Consider the following 20,455-nt stretch of genomic DNA (forward strand, 5'->3'; position numbering starts at 1 on the left):
TGTTTTACACTGCCAGTTTGCTTGCATTTTAACAATTCACAGCCCAAATATCCCCACCGGTTTCACGTATAGAAAGAGACGCTCTAACCCACTTCTTCCACCTCCGAGGGGCTGAAGCTCTGATGGTGATGACTCGGCGGCCATACTGCTGCAGGGAAGCCTCAAAAGCTGAAGAGACTGAGGAAAAAGATTACTTCAACAAAGAATTAAAGGGGAAACTGGGATTGCACAATCCCAATGTGAAATTGATCCAGGACACTGGGATTAACACCATGCAATAGAAACGTTTAACAAACAAGTTGGCAAGACCTTGGTTTAACATCATATCCAAAGGACAGCACCTCATACAGCCCAGTGTCTCTACTCAGAGAAATGCTCGGAAATTTTGTTTGCAAATTCTGGTCCACTGGGAATAAAGCAGCAACCTGCCTTTTCTTGGAGGACTCCCATCCCAAATCCAATCAGGCCCAGCCTTGCTTAGCGTCTGAGACATGACAATATCAGGTTAGAAAGTGGGAAAGCTTCTGTTCAACATTTCAGTCTGCTGCACTATGGCATCATGTGGTTTGTTGTCAATGCAAAAGAAAAACACAAAACAATTGTTTAAAGGAATGCTTTATTTACCTTCAGATATACGTCAAAACAAAACCATAATTCAACCAGCAATCTTACCTCCGAACCATAACAAACTGATCCCTTTAATTTCTAATGATACCCACACAACCTAATAAAACTATTCTCATTGTGCCTACAGTGGCTATGTAGTTCATCTTGTATACGTTTAATATTTTCACCCTTAGCATCCCATAGTGTATTTGCAACTTACTGAGCATCATATTTCGCAGGTCTAGATGAACTAGCAATACATCTGCCTTGTATTTTGTTGGCATAGTTAGTAGTTTTAGTGAGGAAAGTAAGCAAACTATATCAAGTAACTTACATTGGCAGCAGTATACAGAGATGGCAACCTGACATTAAAGCCCCAACTCACTATAACCGACACTTCCTAAGTGTTTTAAAACTACAAAACAGGAACAAACAGAATAGGAAATGCTCTGGAAGGATTCAACATAACAACCGAATGAGAAGAAGCCATTCATGACAACTGTTTTTTTTTTAAAAGCAACTCAACAAACTGCAAGATCAGCCCTTCACGAGCATGTTTTTTTTAAACAATTTTTTGTGTTAAAAGTTGGCCAAAGTGCACTTTAACATCATAAAGACTTAAGGCAGAAAACAAAAGGTGGCACTGGTATATGAGGGAAACCACCCTGATATGCCCATTTGTGAAGGCATTCTAATTAAGCTTCAAGCAATGGTAGGGGTCTAATTGTTACTTAACCATAAAGTGGGTGTGAGGCACACAACTGAACCTACTGCTACACAAGCTGGTCCTCTGCCCAGTAATTCTTATAATTCAAACTGTTCAACTGAACACCTTCCAAACTGAATTACTCTCCTTTAAAATGAAACCGAGAAAGCATAAAGTGATACAATGTGAAATAAAAGGCATTAGATCCCACATTCACCTCTTAAAGATCAAAGCATTGCTTCATATTATTAAGTGTAAAAAAGGGACTAAAGTTAATGTTTGGTGTAAGTATTATTACAAGTACAAAATGCAGATAACCAACCTTTTAAATTATTTTTTCTTAAGCCCTCACCCACAAGTGCCAGTAAGGAGGCAGTATATTGATAAAAGTTATGTAAAAACATTATGCAATGCAGTGTAAAATTGTTTATAATACAAAATGGTTAACATTTTTACAATTTGTGGCAATCATATATAATCCTATTTGTATTTGTACAATCAAATCAACAGATATATGCACATGCGTTTGTACTGGGGGGTGTCATTGCAGCTGAGATGTTACATAAGGGCTTCAGATAAAGTGAGAACACAGTCCTAGGAGATGCGCTTTAGAAGGGAGCCTTGTCTTGAACAGGACTGGTTTCAGATGGCGAGCGTGCACCTTCTCCATTCCCAGTGCCTCCAACGACCTTCAGCTACACGGGGAAAAAAAAAGGGGGAAAAAAATTAGCTTGAACAGATATGCAAGTGTTTTAAGCCAAATTTGTACATGTCCCTTCTATGCGCATAATAACTGTCTAAACATCTAGATGTGCTATAACTGATCCATCTCCATTTTGTACCTTCTTCCAATTGAGGGCTGCAGGGGAGTTAGAGCTCAGCCCAGCAAGCAACGGGCACAAGGCAGGGTTCACCCTGGATGGGACACCATTCCAAGGCACACACAGGCACAGACACATGCACGCCTAGGGCCAGTTTTCTACCACTACATCACTGCAGCTTGGTATTACCTTCAAGTTTCCAACTTTATCTTCAAAGGATTTGAATGTTGGCGAGTTCCTACAAAAATAAAGGAAGTTATGTTGGACAAAGGACTAAAAGAAATGTATATATAAACTTAAAACATAACTACAATAAAATAAGTAGTCTTTCATGCAAAAACCTGAACTGACCTTATAATAATAACACCTAAAAGAGCACCCTGGTCCAGTTTTAAATAGTTCTTTAACATTAAAATTGAAGTCTTATGAATTTATATACTACTTAATTGGTCAGTGTGACATCTGTAATACTTAGAAATTCTGAATTAAAGAATTAAATCTGAAATTCAAATGAAAACAATGAAAAAATACAGCGAGAAAAAAAAAACTTAGCGTTTTGATCTCTGTAACCTTTTAGAAAGTGCTGCTGAACCAGGTGACCAAAACTGTTGCCCTTGCAATTTCCATTTTGAAATGCCAGCATCATTAATATAAAAGTTGAGCCAAAGAGAAACCTGTCCTGAAATGAAGTCTGACTGTGAATGTTTTTTTATCACTATGACATGGAATTAACTACAAATCTACCAAGTACTTTACCTCATAGCAGGCATACTTATTGAGTGGCGAATGGAGTAACTGCTATTTGGAACGCATTAAGGAGACAAAGAAGTGAGTGTTAAGACAGGCAAGAACAGAAAGGCAGTAAGTAATGCAGTAAACTTCGGAAAGGTAGAAAATCTAGGCAATCTAACTGCAAACAGTTAAATATGTACATATCCATAAGCAGCCAAAGGTAAAATCATTCATTAACTGATATCTGGATATTTCTAATATGAATTCAAACCCCAAAATGAAAATAATGAACAGCAGGAAAATCTGCCAATGACAAAAAAGGGAAAGTCCTTTCCGTCTGCTTCTTTTTTGGGGAAAAAGCAGTTAAACGAAAGCAAAAATATTTCTCTCCCTGCATGCCAGTTAAACACAGCAGGTCTTGTTCCGATCGATGAAAAACACACATTTAACTCTTCCACCCAGGCTTGTACTACTACACCTTTATCTTACCCAAATGAATGCGAGAAAGGTAGGGCCCTGAAGAACCAATAGGCAGCAAAAAAGGGAGAAAAATAAAAGGTAAGCAAAGCCATTTCTAGCCAAATAAAAATGAGGAAACACTTAGCGGCTGCATGCCAATTACTACAAAACACACACCGAATTGGTCAGCATTGATACTGATTGGACAAACAACTGCATTTAGCTCTATAAAATCAAGAAAGAACTGGTCAAATTGCGTGCATCATACCAGAAGAAGCCGAGTCACATGAAAGATCATGGATAACATTTGAGACTGACCACAATAAATCGGCTTTGAACTTGTTGGTGCTCAGTCAAGTGGAGGTAATGACATGTTTCTTAACAGTCTCAAATGTTTGGGAAGGCTTTTGATGTCTGCACTGGAAAACAACACTAACAATCAGTGACCAATGCCTTCAATATCGGAATGTCACGGGTTACTGTTACTAACCACAAAATGTTTGAAAGCACCATGACAAACAAGTACAAAACTGAACAGATTCACGAACCATTGCATGAGTGCAATCCTTTAGCCGAGTTCTAAATTTGGAGCCTGTGCTTTCCAAATCCAGGTTAAGAATTACATGATCTAATTTTGATTAGAATTCATAAGAAGGGAAGGATAAATTGACAGATTTATCTATGGCCATTGCACCAGAGCAATTGAAGCTCTATGCATAAATGAACATTTTACACATCTTGGAGCATAAAATAAAAAAGCAAACTAACCCTGTAGACCTTCACACCAAGCAGAACAACAAGTAGGAAGAACTACAGAAATCTTTCACAGACTTCAATTTGGCAGGAAAAGAAGACTTCACGCGGCTTACAGCTAAAATCACAGCATAGTAAAGATCTCTTTTCACACACTGTTTTCTCAAAATAGTTCAAATTTAGTTTGGTGCAGCCTTTACAGCTACATGCTGTTTATGAAGTCCATGGGAAGCATGGCTGATCCTCCCCACAGTCAAGGGCAAGAAATCCAGAAATCAACCTTTCCTTCTGAGGCCAGAGCGGTCACTGTGGTCACTGCTCTTTCCTGAACAGTGCTACGACCATGACTCTACAATGCTCAGCTCCAACCAGAGAGGGATTTTGTGTCAGTTGTCTCGGGGACATTGATTAAACTGATCTCTTCACTGATGTCCACTCTGGAGACCCTCTAGTCTCAGCTTGAGCGGAGAATTATGCAACTGCTCTGTGATCTGTCAACAAAGAAAGTAAGCTAGTGGATGTCCAGGTGCCCGCTGTACCAGAGTGTTGGAGAAGGAAATAACCTTTTTTAAGTCCCATGTTGCTGAACTGCAGGACAAAAGCCATTAAACTTATATACTGTCTTGCCAGCTAGTAACGAGGTAGACAATTCTATGTACTTTTTACATAAACATCTACTAAAATGCCTGCTCTTGCCCGCAACCACCAGGTCCGTTAATGACATGTGCATACCTGGGATATATAGGATGGCTTCTGTGTATAGAGAGACCTTGTACCTTTATTTTTTTTTAATTCCTTTGCTATAGTGATTAATAAGTCATGATTCAGGCAGTCGTAAATTAAGATGCACCTTTCTGGCATGAAGGAGCATCACTGCAGTTCATTCCAAAGCATTAAAGTCTCACGGCACAGTGTTTTGCCACAGTGCAGTAGCCCCTTTACCAGCTGACAAAGCTTCCTGTTATACCCAGCCAAGGTGACAATCATCCATGCTGGCCAATGCAGGCTGTTCAACAAGGCAAGTGAAGTGGAAAAATTCATCTCTTAGCTGCAGAGGAGCAATATCTAGCTAGTGGATGACACCTGTATTTTACTAATAGACAAGAGCTGGACCCCCCCACCTCATTTTGTTAATAGATACAGCACAGGCTTGAATTTCTCAGCAAGGCAGACGATCTGATTCAGTGAAACAGCAAAAACCACAAGCTGTTTTGGTATTCTGGAGGCCAGAAGAGAGATATTAAATTCTACTTTATGTAATTAATGGAGAGCCATACACATCACCGTTGCTGTAGGATTGCCCAGATGAAGAGCATTATTCTGGGGTGTCAGCATGTTTTATATCTTATTCTTTCTGTCTGGCACTGAGACTTACAGTAGAGTTGTATAACCAGTAAACTCTCCCAAGATAAAATGATTGAAATCAATCCCCTTCTTTTGAATCCCTCTCCTACAGCAACTTCTCTTTCAATCTATACTACTATTCAGTTGCAATCTTTTTGGTTTTAAGTGCCTGGTTATTAAAAACTCTCCCAGTTTGCATGTGTAAAAAGAATACAGTTGAGTAAAAGTAAAACTACTTGGATGGTCTCCTTTACAGATGACATTTTACCATTTTAATAATGAGCATATTTCCTTGCATTTAAGAACTAATTCATTCTTTAACCAGCTTCATTTGGAGAGGTAGGCAGCCAAGAACTCCAAAGATTTTGGTAGTTTCGTTGCACCCAGTTTTAGATATTACTAATAGCCCTTTCAAATTAAACATGTTTAAGACACAGTTGAATTCATGCTCAAAAGTGTGAAGTGAAACTGAAAAGTGATTCAGCCCAACAACTAGGTTTAGAGCATGCTTGATAATTGTAACCGAAACACTCGTAAAAAACAAAATGGCAATTTACACTTATTCACTAGCAATATTAGAGATTTCTCAACTATAGTCTTATAATTTGCTATATTTAAGTAGCTTAACAAAAGAATGCTAACTCTACCACTGAACATTACTAAACCAAAAAATACGCTAGTTTAAATCACAGAAGCCATCATACACAGATATTAGCCACGGTGCACTATTTCTATATGATATATTGTGGGTCCAGTATTGTTAAACAAAGGTGGGTCTCTAAACACCAGGCTTACCTGATATAGCTTTATGACTTGCACGTATGCATTTACAGATAAGTCTAAAGTGTTACCTCATATCTCCAATCTTTCTGCTGATAGCAGTGCCAACAGTGGACAGGGCTGCAGAGGTCTTCTGGCCTGCCTGAGAAAGTGTCTCCTGAGTCTTCTTATACCTGCAGGAAATAAGGAAACATTGTATATGTCTGTTTGTATTTCAATGAGGATACTAGGTGGAAATCTGTGTCACAAGCTACTCCACACAATGGGTTAGTTGACACAAGCATCATGGGAAACCTACAAAGAACAAAGTTAGAATATCAATAAAGAATCAAACCCTAAAATAGAAAGCAAGGCACTGAAGCAGCCACCAAAAACATCCCAGCAAAGCCGAAAAACCATGATCCTTTTTTAAAGGGACTTACAACGTGCTTTATACACCATTTCAGATCTTAAGCCATGGAAAAAGACGTTAAACCTTGGAGTTTATTTAAAATTAATAACTGTATCAAGCATTTTACTTTGATATTGTACCCAGCTTAAAAAGTCTTTTAAGCTATTTAAGCAATTCATGTACCCTTATAGTTTGCAGCATTTTACAGCACATGCATAGGTACTGAATGCTGTCTGAGAAGTCAGTTATTAAAAAAAGTAATTACAAATTTAGAAAATGTATTAATTATAATCAGATTTTTAAAAAAGATTCCACTTATTACCAGAATGCACACTATAAGTTTCCTGTACCGATCTTGTAATACACAGCTTTACTCATTTTCAAACATTCCCTATTACACAGACACTTGGCAATGACTGTAGAACAGAGTACTATTTTACAAACAAAATATCCATAAAGAAACAGGTTAGAATTTAACAGCCTTTTCAAGGTTTTTTGGATATCTCAGACTCCAAACCCTTGGTCCAGCACTTCTTAATCTTTTCTATGGTGTAAAAATAACATTCACAGTCTTGACACCCCAGATTTAGATTAAAACAATTGTGCAATATAGGCTAAACATCTCAGAACATATACACCACATGGTCAAGTTAGACAAGACCAAAGGCACAAGTCTATAGGTTGTAAAAGCATTTCCCTTAAATATACTCAAAACAACTTTAAACATGGGCGTTTACGACTTTGTGAAACACTGTTTAGCTAGTGCTGAGTCCACAAAGGTGTGGTAACTAGTATATCTGTCATGAATGGATACTACATCGGCCAAGACAGCATGAGTTAAGTGTAGGTCTCCTCTATACTTACTGAAACCAAATAATAAAAATATACTAGACAGTCATATTTATACTTAAAGGTCAAAAATTTTCTCCATGAACAAAAGAGATGACTAAATAAGCTCAGGAATGATTCTGAAATGTAAAAGAATTAAACGGTCAACAAATATAAAAGGTATTTGCAAAAAGGTGTCACTTAAGAAAAATAAACATAGCCAGCTGAGAGCTGCTGTGAAATCAGTAGGACCTTAAACGTCAACACACAGAAATCCTACATTTAACACTGGACATTTTTGTTAATGAGAAAAAACAAAAACGGTATGGTATTATCCTACATAATCCTAAAGATACATGTAATACAATACTTATACATTTACACAGCACTACATATACACAGATGTAGTTAGCATATAAAGCATCATAGAAAACTATGACAATGACTTGTATTTAAACATATTTCATAATGCTTTTCAAATATGCATATTGTAACACTAGGAAGCAGCAACAAAGCACAGCATGAAATATATCCCAACTACAGAAGAGCAAAACAGTAAATATCTCTCAAATCTTTTCAGGCAAAACTTTGCATGCGCTTCTGTGAAGTCAAATCACAGGGATTTCTGGTATCCTTTTTAACATACCAGGTTTCATTCTAAAGGTATAATGGGTCTTGGTTAAAAAGTAGACTCCATTTTAAAGAAAATTCTTGTGGCCGTAGAAACTTTAAAATATATATCTTTGAGTTATCAAAGATCATTCTTTAGAAGACTAAACTACTTGTGAAAAATGTAAACCAATTCAAAATATTGATCACTTTTATATTTTCTACAAATAGTTTATAGTGAATAGTGAGCTACTGTATATCATATTTTATCAGGAGTTCAACTAATTGTAACTGAATAATAAAACTACATTAAAATGAAGTTTGCAGGAAGCTGTTACATTAGATCAACATGGCAAAAAATGAATGCAGGACATCGCTTAACTTTGTAGTGACATTAGGAAGCAAAGTGTGTTTTGTGTTTTCTAGTGAGGAAAAGAACCTTATTCAAGATAACTTATTTGCCTAGCAGCAGGCATTCAAGCTTATTGGCAACTATAAGAACCTCTAGAAAAAAAACAGGACTAGCAGCTAATTCCTTCTTTTTGTGTAAGAACTAATTTACATGAAACAAATGTGAGTCTAAACTGAATAAACCCACAGTTGTAGAACATTAAATATCTCACTTTTCAGTCTTCTGTGCCAATAACTGATTATGCTCTTTATCTTGCAGTTTTAAGTAAAAAGATTTGTCTGTTAACTTGAATACTCCTAACACAGAAGACATACAATTAACATTTGTATCAGGCAAACCCAAGAATCCCTATAGCTATAATATAAACAATATAAAAAAAAGTTACCTTATTAAAACCCGCCTGATAAGAGTTTTTAGAAAACATGAAAATTCTAGGTGCATCACTATATAAAAAAAGGGGTAGGCTAAATTTGAAGTTGACCCACATTCCCCTAAAACACACAGACACAAGAGAAAGTCAAGGTTAATGCAAACTGACTGCCCTTCAGCCATGGAAGGTTTTAGCAACAGAAACAGGCATAAAAAATTCTAACTCACGCTTCAGACTGGCTTATGTCCTCCAAAGTTTCCCTCGCTGATACATATCTATAAACATACAGTGTAACATTAAATTCAAAAACCCTTTAAGCGAGAAGTTCCGGGTTAGTCACTAGAAAAATAGATGAAAAAAAGCTATTAAACCTGCAATATAAGGATACATAAAGGCAACATTCTCTGCTCATCAAAAAGTAGTGTGAACATCTAAACAATTTACATTCAGTAAAAGTCTAAATTGGGAAAACTAAATAGTGTCTTAAGGAAATTTTATAACGATCATCCTTACTTTGAAGCATTAATAATAATACTTGATAAAGTTTCTCTGATATTATATTATACTGTATGTCATTGTAATGAAAATCTAAAATTCATGGTGAGCCATGTGTGTGTACTTCTGTCTATAAAATGGGATGGTGAGATTTTACACTCACTTATATTGCAACAACAGCACTATAATGTCTTAGGTGTCCTGGATATCGTGATAAGCATAACCATAAAATGACCAGCTGAATAGGATCTTATCAGGCAGAAGGGAACATATACAATAGTAGATGACCACTAACAATTTATGCCTGGCTGAACTTATGTTGCTTGTGGTTTGCACTGATTTAACCAAAGAAAGAACCAAGTCACAAAAAGCATTTCTCATTTAATTTTAAAACATTTCGCTTACGATTGCTACAAAATTAACAGAAGGCATTTAATACTATAAAAAAAATCAAAGAATTCAAACTTATTTGATCCAATTTTATGTACTCTAAATTGAGAGGGATTTTTTCGAAAATGCTCTGAAAAGGAAGAAAGATAAGACACCGATATGGTTTTAAACAGATGACACAATGTACAGTTTGCAGATCATGTGAAGCAATGGACAGCTTTGTTTCTTTTATTTTAACGAATCTCCATTAACAGCATGTTTTTTCCATTAATTATGTTTTAAAACAAGTACCTTTCTTAGGTAAATGTCACAAGTATACAGCTGAGACTATACTGGGTCTTTTAAAAAAAAGGATAAGATGTTCTAAAGTGTCACTGAAGGAAAAAAAAAAAAACTTTTAAGACTTAGAATTACTTGTCACTCACTGCACATGATGCAATAATTATGCCCAACCTTTGCATTACATGTTTCAAGAACTGTAGTTTAAAGTGTAGTGTACAACAGATTGCAGCTACAGAAAGTTTCTTCTCTTACTCTGAATGATTCTTAAAATCTTTGAACAAACCAGACACTTCATCACTGGAAGTTTATTTCTGCATGCCATGTTTTTCATACTTCAGAAGAGAACATTCTAAAAAGCCAGTTAAACCACTCACCACTTAAATAATTTTCGAGGTGTTTTTATTTAAATATATGTCGTATTAATGGATTTATGTCTTATTGTTTGTTTTTAATTACGGTGACAAAATTAATATATTTTGGAGGTTTTCCTTTTGGGGGTAGTGGTGGTGAATATACTGAGTATTGAGCTACTGTAAGGCAGTACATGTAATATGGAGTAGCTTATTTTATCAGGAGCTCAACAAACTGAAAATGAATGATAAAACTACTTTAAAAACAAAGCTCGCAAGAACCTGTTACTTTGGCTGAACATATACAATACAGGAGAAAATTTCTCAAACTATGAAGACAAGTTGTTAATTAATATTATTGGATTACTATGTTTTCAACTACAGGTCCTGTAGGGTAGAGTTTTTAAGCGGTTGTGTAAATGAGAAAGTCACATTTCATTATGAGAAGTTTACTTACTGACCTCTTGAATTTATTCTGTACAAGTTATGAAATGATTAGGTTTAAAGATAGTGATATTCTAATCTTGTATTAACTGTCACATAATGCCTTTCGTTTAGGCCAGTATTGTCAATTTGAAACATTTACCTGATACAGTAAAAGTCAAGAGGCTTGTAATCGGAACAAGTTTAAAAAAACAGAGAAATATCAACTTGAGATGAAAAGTACAGTAGAATATACCCATGAGACACCACAAGAAGACGGCACCAAAAACCCAGCAGGAGAAAATATTTTCAGGAGTAGTTAAAGACGAATACTTAGCAGTAACTACAAAAACGTATCATAAATTCCAATTCACAGTAACTACACGTATGTAAAAATGGAAGAACAACAAAGAAATGTCAGGTTAGAAAAGAGGTTAAAGTCCTATCCGAAACTTTTAATTGAACACTGTTAGCTCAAACAGACTTCAAAGCTTGCTTATTAGTCCTGTTATATCACCAGTGTAACCGTGAGACCAATATCACACCACTCGAACCAATCACACAAAATAAAATGCCAACAATTGCTTGCAATGATTTGCTACACAACGTCAAAAGAAAAAAAGAAAGTTTGTCAAGATGCAAGCCTGGTTCAAATTGGGTCAGCCTAACAACTGTGCTTCTAGAATGTGAAGAAGTCCGTACTGTGAAACAGGTCTCAATGGTTAACACAGCCACCTCAAACCTGGAAAAGAGGTACAGCAAGCAGGCAAAGAGCAGAGCGGACAAGACAAGGTTTGACTATACAAGCGACTCACAAATCAGAACTGGTAACTTTCTCATTCCACTCTCCAAGTTTCTCTGTGGTTTTCACAAAGCTAAAAACAGAAATATTGTTAACAAGAATGGCACTTGTTTTTTTCCAGGCAGTGGTACTTTTTTTGGAAAACACACTGCATTTGCAATTTAAAGCAATAAGTCTCTTCCCACGCCATTGCAAATTTCAAAACCAATGTACAGAAATTGTCTGCAGAGAGGACATCCATGCTGTGCCTTGCTCTAAGCTAAGGAAGACAGCTGTTAAGTTCTTCATTCCAGGAATCCACAATGTCAGGAAAACCACTTCATAAGTGTTGTCTTCTCTCCATAGATTTCCCTATGCAAGTGTTTTTAATGAGGCAAGACAAATTATATTGTACGTAGAAAAAGCAATTAACTACTTACCACAATGACATGATTTTCCAGCCACTTGTGGACACACACTGAATTGCTTTGGAGTTGCTAGGACGCCTCTAAGACAATTCTAGCATGACTCAAGCAGCCTTTTCAAGATCCTAACAGCTATTAGGACGATCGTCACTTCAACACCATACAATACAAAAGACCTTTCAGCAAGCAAGATTAACCTGCAAGGAATGGAATTTTTGCATTAATGTATACAATGACAGTACGTACGCTGTAGAGGTCTGAACATCTTGCCAGCCTTTGGTTAAGTTTTGTTTCAGCTCATTCAATGGAGTGAGTCCCAGTTTTCTTTTGAGCTCATAAGCATGTTTCTCTTTGGCAGAAAGCACCTGGCGCAGAGTGTGTATCTCCTCTTCCACCTAGAAAGCACAGCAGATACTTACATACCACAGATTTCAATGAAGGGCACAAACAGGAAAGAAAAGCGTACAATCAGTTTTTAAACGTCAGCTAAAATACCCTCATAATTTATGACCCAAGTTCAAATTCTGAAACTTAATTACCACAGATTTGCTAGTAGTGACAAAAAGTCAGTGGTATAAACTATTCAATACACAGTAGTGGAATAAACTATATCATTCTAAGCATCTGTCACAGGCAAGGTAATGCAGATGAGATAATATTAATACTCCAGAATAGGTCAGAGAAAAGAAAAATAGATCAAGTACATGGCAATTTGTCCTTGTTACTTTGTCCTAATGAGTCTGTGCAAAAGTTTTCTTCTTTCAGTATGACTTTTCAGACACAAAGGACTAATAAAAATAGAGGAAAAAAATCAAGATTGCCTTGTTCAGTTCAGTCTTTAATTCTTCTGTCTCCTCTTCACTCAAGCCTGGAGGCAATGTGGTACTGGGGTTACCTGCAGCTCCTTCTACGGGCACATCTGTCATGGTGTCTGACCCCAGACCTTTGTTGGGAGAGTTGAGATTGATATCTGCATGCCCAGCACATACATAAAGATAGTGGTTTAGACATCTTGCATATCATTGACATAAAGAAGCTACATAGACTTGTTTTTGAAAAGATTTATTGAATGTTTGCATGTGGTTATCAATAGTAAAACAGTGCAGCAGTTCGGACTGACACACAGAGCAGACATATCTCCAGCAAAAGTTCATGTAAACAAATCAATAAGCACCTTTGTGCAACAAAATCATAAAATGGAACAACATGGCATTTTTGCAGGCATTAGATCACTGTCCAAATGTCTTGATTGAGGCCTACGTGAATGCAACGAGAGCATGCTTAGGCTATACGTGAGATGACATTGCAATGTTCAGTAACAGGAAGTAAACAGTGAGTGCATGAGTAAGATATAATTTACTAATATACAAAGTGCTAGACTGGTGCCTGTGATAACAAAATGCATTTGCATAAATAAAACACCAATAATTATAATTTTCAATATCATTTTTATAAATGTTTCGGATGTTATTGTGGGATGTAGATATGTCACAAACAACAAAATCCAATATATGCTTCTAAGCTCAACAGCAATACTATCATTTTACAGTATGGTGAAATTCAATTGTTCTATTACTAACCACAGTCATTTTCTCATTTTCAGCAACTTCCCCTTCAACTGATTTTAAAGTGTTATTCCCTTGAAATAGAGCTTTTAAGAAGGAAGTTCAAATTAAGCACAAGTCTTCAACATCTGATAAGCATTGTTGTTCTAAATTAATTACGGAACTATTGGAGACATTTGGGACATTTCTGAATAAATTCCACCTCTTTCCATTTCAGCTTCAATGCTATTCTTAACCATCCATTAAAATTTGACCATTAGCTAAAAAAGAGAGAGCGAAGTCAAAGAAAAAATATGTTCAAGTCACCATCTTAATTTTAAATTGTTCCCAGTACGATACCTCACACTCTCATCACAAAAATGAAATTAATTAAACGGTCATCCGTTAGCGCTCTGTCGCAAAGATGACATTAATTTTTTACAAACATGCACCCTCGGCAATGACACAAGCTTTCGAGATATTTTAGAATACTATCCTTCTCGAATCGCCTTCGACTTCAGAACTCAGAAGTCATGCTATGCACCTGTGACTATTTTAAATAAAAAATTACTTCCAATGGTCAACGACACTAACACTTGGAAGAAATGCTCTTTAAGCAATAACGTGTAACGGCGGAAGCGAAACTTAAAAAGTTACAAAATGCGACAAAATCCTCGCTTTGGAGAATATTTAAAAATGGATAAGATGCGTGTCCGTTTTTTTAAAACTGTGACATTTTTAAAATGAGACATTTGGGATCGTTGACACTTCTAAAAAAACACGACTACGACAAATCCCTTGAGAGTATCCTGCAAAACAAACAACCTATTGTTTACTCACGATCGGAACGAAAGGGAAGAATATTATGACGACGTGTCCATGATGTAGCGAGAAAAAGTCTTCACACTTGAAACAAAGGAATAGTTTATCCTGGACACATTGTAATACTACACCTCCTTGGCTCTCTTCCCCGTCCGTTTTATTTGGAAAGCGCAGCCGTCAGGCCCTCCCTGCTCCATTTGTAAGGTACTTGCGTACTTTCTCAGATTAGAATCTAAATGCCACCAAAAACTGTACCTTGGTTTGCAGAGTCCATCGTGTCAGTTTTTCCAAACAGTCAACAATCTTCGGGTGTTTAACGTGTTCAGGACTGTAGGTCTGTGTTTTCTACCCAGATTTCCTGAAACACAAAACCTCTCCTTGTTGCATCGGCTTTCACAACAACAAATCCACTGAGACGGACACTGAAGGTACTCCAGCTCAGCTCGGCGAGCCCTGGCTCACTCGCTTCCGGCGCTTCATAATGACGTCTCCTGACGCAATTCTGAATATTCTGGTTGGTTGCATACCTAAAGGCAACATGTTGCACTAAAATGTTTTCTAATTATAACGATGAGACTAATAGAGACGTGTAGGAGTTAATGCGTTGTTAACTCATCGAGCGTTTCGCAATTGTAGGTGCTCAACGAAAAGCAGGACATGTCCACCCGCAGATGCAGATTGCTACTACAATTAGGATTAGATGTTAAGCACGGTCAATATTAAAATATACGAAAAAAATATAAAACGCTGAAAATATCATGACCTAATTAAGTGCTCAGTCGCTAGGATGTAAGTAATTATTGAAATAAAAAGAACAAACAAAACATTTGTAGCCTGAAGCTTTATCAATCAGCGATAGTGTTTTAAGTCTTCGTGACTGCAAACGCCGTATGGATAAATTGGTCAGCTAAAGCCATACCTGCGTCTACATTTTTTTTTTGCGAAGATTTCCTAAATTCCACGATAGGTGACGGTTCATTGACGTTTTTGTCTATTCGGCTTTGAAAATACCGCTGAATTTGCTGTGTACTAGTTCTCATGTTTATTTGCTTGTCGCGCTCCCTTAACATTTAAAATATCTTCAAACGCTTCAAAGACTGAGTTTCAATAATAACCTTTTGATATTACAAGGTCAGTGATCTGATAAATGTGGAGTAGGTCTAGTGGGGATCCAACCCAATACCTTATTCTTGAAACTAACCTTTAAAGTGTGGTTTATATAGTCTGTAGAGGGTATAACACGTATGAACAATAAATTATGATAATGTATAATCCAGAATATATAAAATATATCGATTCAGTAACACATCCATTCTCAGAAGATTAGTCCTGATATTTGTCAAGGTAAAGTGGGAGCACAGGGCTAAAAGTACGACCACACCCTGGTCAGGGCACTTGTCACGTGGCATGCACACACACTGGGCCAATTTAGAGATTCCAGCTAACCTAGTCAGCAGTGTTCGGGAGGTGGGAGGAAACCAGAGGATTAAAACCGACACAAACAAGGGAAGAACATGGAATCGCACAGAACGTATCCAAGTCCAAAACTGAACCCAGCACCCAAATTCTGTGAAGCAACAGCTCTCACTGCGACCGTGCTGGCTCTAAATTCAGTAATAATACTTTTAAACCAAGAATATAAAATACCAGCATATATTCTATATACAAAATGTATATGATCCAAAATGTGTTGAAGAAAAGTACTGCAGATGGTGTAAACTACTGTTCTGTCCTGGATTTCCGGTCTGTAAAGCTGTACAATTCTATACACTAGAGGGAGTAGCAACCTTATTTAATACTAGATACCTTCAAAGAACTGAAAAGAAAAACTTGAAAGTTCCAGTGTAATTCGGGGTCTAGATTATTTTTCAGTTAATCTTGCAATTACAGGAAAGGAGAAAAGTGCAATTACCAGAACAATACAAACCAAAATAACGAATGTGTGACTGCTGAAAACAATTGCACCCGAAATAATACATTAGTAGGATGCAAATATTAAAATTAATCTTAAAAACAGTAAAGTAATATTTAGAGTGATTGCCAGTATTCACAGACATGGTGCAAATTGTACAGTTTTTGTTTTATTGTTTTTTCTAAGTTAATTTTGCATGCATTTTAAGTAGATTTATTAAAGAAGATAAAAGGCAGCCTACAATCAGAACAATCAGAAATATGAGGACAGTTTTCCATATGTTCAGACGGTTTTATTATAACGGTAGCTGCTTATTGTTATTGTTCAAATTACCATGCTTTGTTTTGTACTGCCGTAGGAATCCTCTTTTCAAATGACTTTCAAGATGTTTAAACCAGATTTACATGTTAAATGTGCTTCTGTCTGTTATGCAGGGAAGAGTTAATTCCCTTTTGAAAGCTACAGATCCTGTCTGAGAAGTCTTGAATTTCCCCTTAAGCACACAGTCTGCAACCACACCCTGCATGCCCCCACCAGCCCTTGGTCTTACACCCATATAACCCACATGAAGTTGTCGAGAAATGAGTCACCAGAACTTTATTTCTGATCTGAGTGGCACTGTTTGAATCAAACAATATTGCAAAATACACCGGAACTCTGCTATATATCACCCTAAAAGGATATTTGCATCCCTTAGAACAACTGTGATCCAAAACACTATATAAGGGACTAGAGCAAGTTTTCATCTGAAATTCATTCATTCAAATTGCAACATGCTTATTGCTATTACACAGTATTTTATCTGTACGAGATAGCCTCCACATACAACACTATATCTCGGTATGAAGCACAGAGCCCATCAGATCCTGGCTTTCACTGTCCTTCTAAACAGATCCCTGACACTGCCTGTTTGATGTTTCTGTTTTATCATAACAGTTCATCTTTTTATCATCACCAACAGGTCAGCAATTTTACTTTTTTGCTCAACTTTTTCCATACATTGTCTTTTAATAGAAGACAGTTTATGCGCTGACAGACTTTTCTTCATGCATGTCAGTTCTATACATGGTCATTTATAATGGCCAGAGAAGGAGGAATATAATTCTGACTGGGTTTTGCCATTGGAAGTGAAAATGCCACAGCAGAACATACGGTAAAGCTGGGAGGAAGCATCCTGTAGAATTCACCAACCCCCCTTCCCCCACTCTGTCTTTTTCACTAGAAACCGTGAATTTTAGTCATCTAGATCCCCTTTTTTCACAGAGAGCCACAAGCTGAGCTAATAGTCAGCGTGAAACTATGACATCAATTTTTTTATTCGGTGGCGTTAACACAGATAGGCTGTTCATGGTGGTTAAATTATTTCTCCACCTGTTCTATATATTTTTTTGACCTTCACGGGTTTCTTCATTCCTATTATATGCCCTCTTATTTTAGCCTAGAAGACAATAATGCCATTTAATATATTTGACCAGAAGATCTTTTTTTTTGGTAGCTCTATATTTCTGAAAGATATCAAACAATTTTCCAAAGACATGGGTATTTATTATTTATTGATCATGACACATGTCTGCGTCTGTGTGTGTGGTCTGGTGTGTAAGGAGAGACAAGGCTTCATTTCTCCAAAGCCAGATTTTAACTGGACATTGGTTTCAAGTGAGGGTAACAGGGGCAAGGTAGCCATCTGTCAGAGTGGGAGAAAAATCTATGCTGGGGGACAGTTTAACCACTACTTCTCCTTCCCCATGATCACAACAGTTTCAAAATGTCTTTTAAGGCACTTTCTGTGTTGCAGAAAACCCCTGACAGTGAAGAATGTGGCCTGCGAATGGGATTACTTAATGAAGCAGCATTATATTTTGGGAGAAAGAAAACATTTCCTTTATCTACCTGTACAATACAGGAAATCAGGACTCTACCCATCCTCTATTACATCCTGCACTGAAATAACTGTAAAACCTCTTCCAGGTTTGAGAACCAGAAAGCAAACGCTGTTTGCACGTCTAAATGTGACAAACATATTTTATTAGAAATCTATGCAGGGTAATCAACTGTACCACTGTACTGTTGATATTTGTAGAAGTAAAAGCAACATTGCCAATAGAAAAAAAGTAGGACTAGCAGCTGTGTCAGTGGTATTTTTAAATTATTAATCTTACTGTAAGATCTTGAATGGAAGTCTTGTAATCACTACTCGGTAGCATTCCTTTAGCATGCTACGTTGTTTCTGAACATTTTAAAACATGATGTTGTCCCCATTTGTTCTTAACCTTATAATAGAGCGCGTTCTGTTCCTGAAAAGTGACAAAAAAATTCAGCATGACAGCCAGGTTTTATAAAATAGACATAATTGGTTAAAACTAATGAAAAGCCTCATAAAGCTGAGCCTTAGAAGGTGCAAGTTCTTTTTTTTCTTACCCCCATAGATATGTCAGAATCCGTGCTTCTTCAGTTACCCTAGAGGATGTCCCCCCTTTCGTATTGTGGAACTGATTCATCTGCGTGACTCCATTTCAGCCCGGAGAGAATAATGGTTCAAATTATTTGACCCACTTTCTTCTTGCCGGGAAAGCACCCACAGTGAGCTAATTGACCCCCTCCCCCCATCTTCCTGGTTTATAGGGTGTGTCAGAGTGTGTGTTTAGGGGAGAGGTTGGGGGAGGGAAACTGTCACAGGGCTTAGTGTTCAGCCATTGTTGTTCAAATAAAAGGAAAAAGATAAGGAGAACAGTTTAGACACTTAAAAATAAAATAGCAGTAGAATACAGCTCATAACAGCACTAGCCCTATACAATTTCTTGCATTAGGAATTTGTCTTTTTGTATACCCCAGCTTGCTCTCCATGAGACATGCAGAGAGCCTGGGGTCAGAGCACAGGGTCAACCATTATATAACACCCCTGGAGTAGTTAGGGTTAAGGGTCTTGCTCAGGAGCCCAATAGAGTACAACTCCTCTGCCAGGTGTGGGATCTGAACCAGCAACCTTCCAGCCACAGGCATAGATCCTTAGCCACAGAGCCACCACTCCACCCCAGCTTGTAAAGCTCAGTGAACACAAAACTAAAAGTCAATGAGCAGAAGAACCAGAAATGGTTAACACTACAGTATACATATTTCATGACTGTGCTGCATGATCATAAATAATGATTATAGATTTTTATTGTTTTTCTTTGTCAATCTGTTAGCTTACTCTTCACCTGGCAAAATTCTCATTCTGTGTCTTGCATTGAAAGCATACTATTTCTTTCTTCCATAGTTTATATGTCCCCCTGCACTGTGGAACTGAGTGAGAACTGGCTGTAAAGTCATTACACTCAGCAATTATTTTATGTAAACACAAATTAATAAAGAATAAGCTTCTGATTAAATGATTAAATGAGCAAAATAAATAATAGGTATGTATTGTATATTATTTTAAAATGATGACATGATTTTAAAACATATAGTTATTTGGAATATTTATGTACTAAATGTTCTCACTTTACTTCCTCAATATTTCTGTCACCATTCCCAATTGCAGGCCTGCTTGTGTCTGACAATACCCCTACTTGTTTGAACTTATCAGCAGACATTCCCTTTTATTACAACCTCCCTCAATTTGCTCCTTCTCTGAACTCTTCAACCTTGTTTAATGACCTCACTTCCCCCAAACTCCACAGTCCCTGACTTCAAACCAGCACCCTCTTGATAGTCCCACACATTCCCCAGGGTGCCTGTTAGACAGATCCATTATCCTTTTGTTTCTTTTTCCACACCAATCAATAAAAACCTAAAACACTTAAAGTTATTGTTTATGTTTATTCTACATTAGCTGTTTAAGAAACACATTTTGGAGATATCTAGCTGGCAGCTTTATCACCCTGCAACTCATGTCTGCCAACCCACTGAAGCTCAGTAGATGAGAGTCTGGCTAGTACCTGGATAGGAGACCTCTTGGCAAAGCTAAGGCTGTTGCTGGAAGAGGTGTTAGTGGGGTCAATAGGGGGTGCTCACCCTACAATCTGTGTGGGTCCTAATGCCTCAGTATAGTGATGGAGAGACTTTACTGTACAAAAGGTGCCATCTTTTGGATGAGACATAAAAATGAGGTACTGATTCTCCATGGTCATTAAAAATCACAGTACATTTTAAAAAAAGTATAGGGGTGTTTACCCAATTTTCTTCCTCCTAGTAATCCTCATCTATGAATTGGCTTCATTTCTCTGTTCTCACCCCATTGA

At 37.1% G+C, this 20,455-nt stretch overlaps 1 protein-coding gene across 13 annotated transcripts; it reads right to left on the reverse strand.

Moving 5' to 3' along the window:
* Positions 1 to 599: 599 nt before the first annotated feature.
* Positions 600 to 14,802, reverse strand: tpd52l2b (tpd52 like 2b). Of its 13 annotated transcripts, none has more exons than XM_015364975.2 (10): positions 14,579 to 14,802; positions 12,779 to 12,900; positions 12,204 to 12,352; positions 11,567 to 11,626; positions 9,039 to 9,086; positions 6,273 to 6,374; positions 3,355 to 3,381; positions 2,890 to 2,931; positions 2,323 to 2,371; positions 600 to 2,007 (listed from the first exon to the last, which is right to left on the reverse strand). In XM_015364975.2, exons 1-10 carry the CDS (start codon positions 14,595 to 14,597, stop codon positions 1,921 to 1,923), a joined length of 705 nt encoding a protein of 234 aa, XP_015220461.2. In that variant the 5' UTR covers positions 14,598 to 14,802; the 3' UTR covers positions 600 to 1,920. The 13 variants fall into 13 exon arrangements, with proteins under 13 accessions (XP_015220461.2, XP_015220459.2, XP_015220458.2 ...); XM_015364973.2 differs by having other exon boundaries at positions 2,890 to 2,928; positions 12,779 to 12,927; positions 14,579 to 14,799; XM_015364972.2 differs by having other exon boundaries at positions 12,779 to 12,927; positions 14,579 to 14,799.
* Between the last annotated feature and the right edge of the window lie 5,653 nt (positions 14,803 to 20,455).

Source organism: Lepisosteus oculatus, chromosome 16 (assembly GCF_040954835.1).
Source record: "Lepisosteus oculatus isolate fLepOcu1 chromosome 16, fLepOcu1.hap2, whole genome shotgun sequence".
Classification (NCBI taxonomy): domain Eukaryota; kingdom Metazoa; phylum Chordata; class Actinopteri; order Semionotiformes; family Lepisosteidae; genus Lepisosteus; species Lepisosteus oculatus.

What these genes read in the sequence shown, in the direction of transcription:
- tpd52l2b (XM_015364972.2), bottom strand. An exon ending in TAAAGACTGAACTGAACAAG is followed by an intron (nt 12,353 to 12,778) that starts GCAATCTTGATT and finishes TGTGCTTTCTAG; the next exon opens with GTGGAAGAGGAGATACACAC. An exon ending in GACATAAGCCAGTCTGAAGC is followed by an intron (nt 6,375 to 9,038) that starts GTGAGTTAGAAT and finishes TATTTCCTGCAG; the next exon opens with GTATAAGAAGACTCAGGAGA.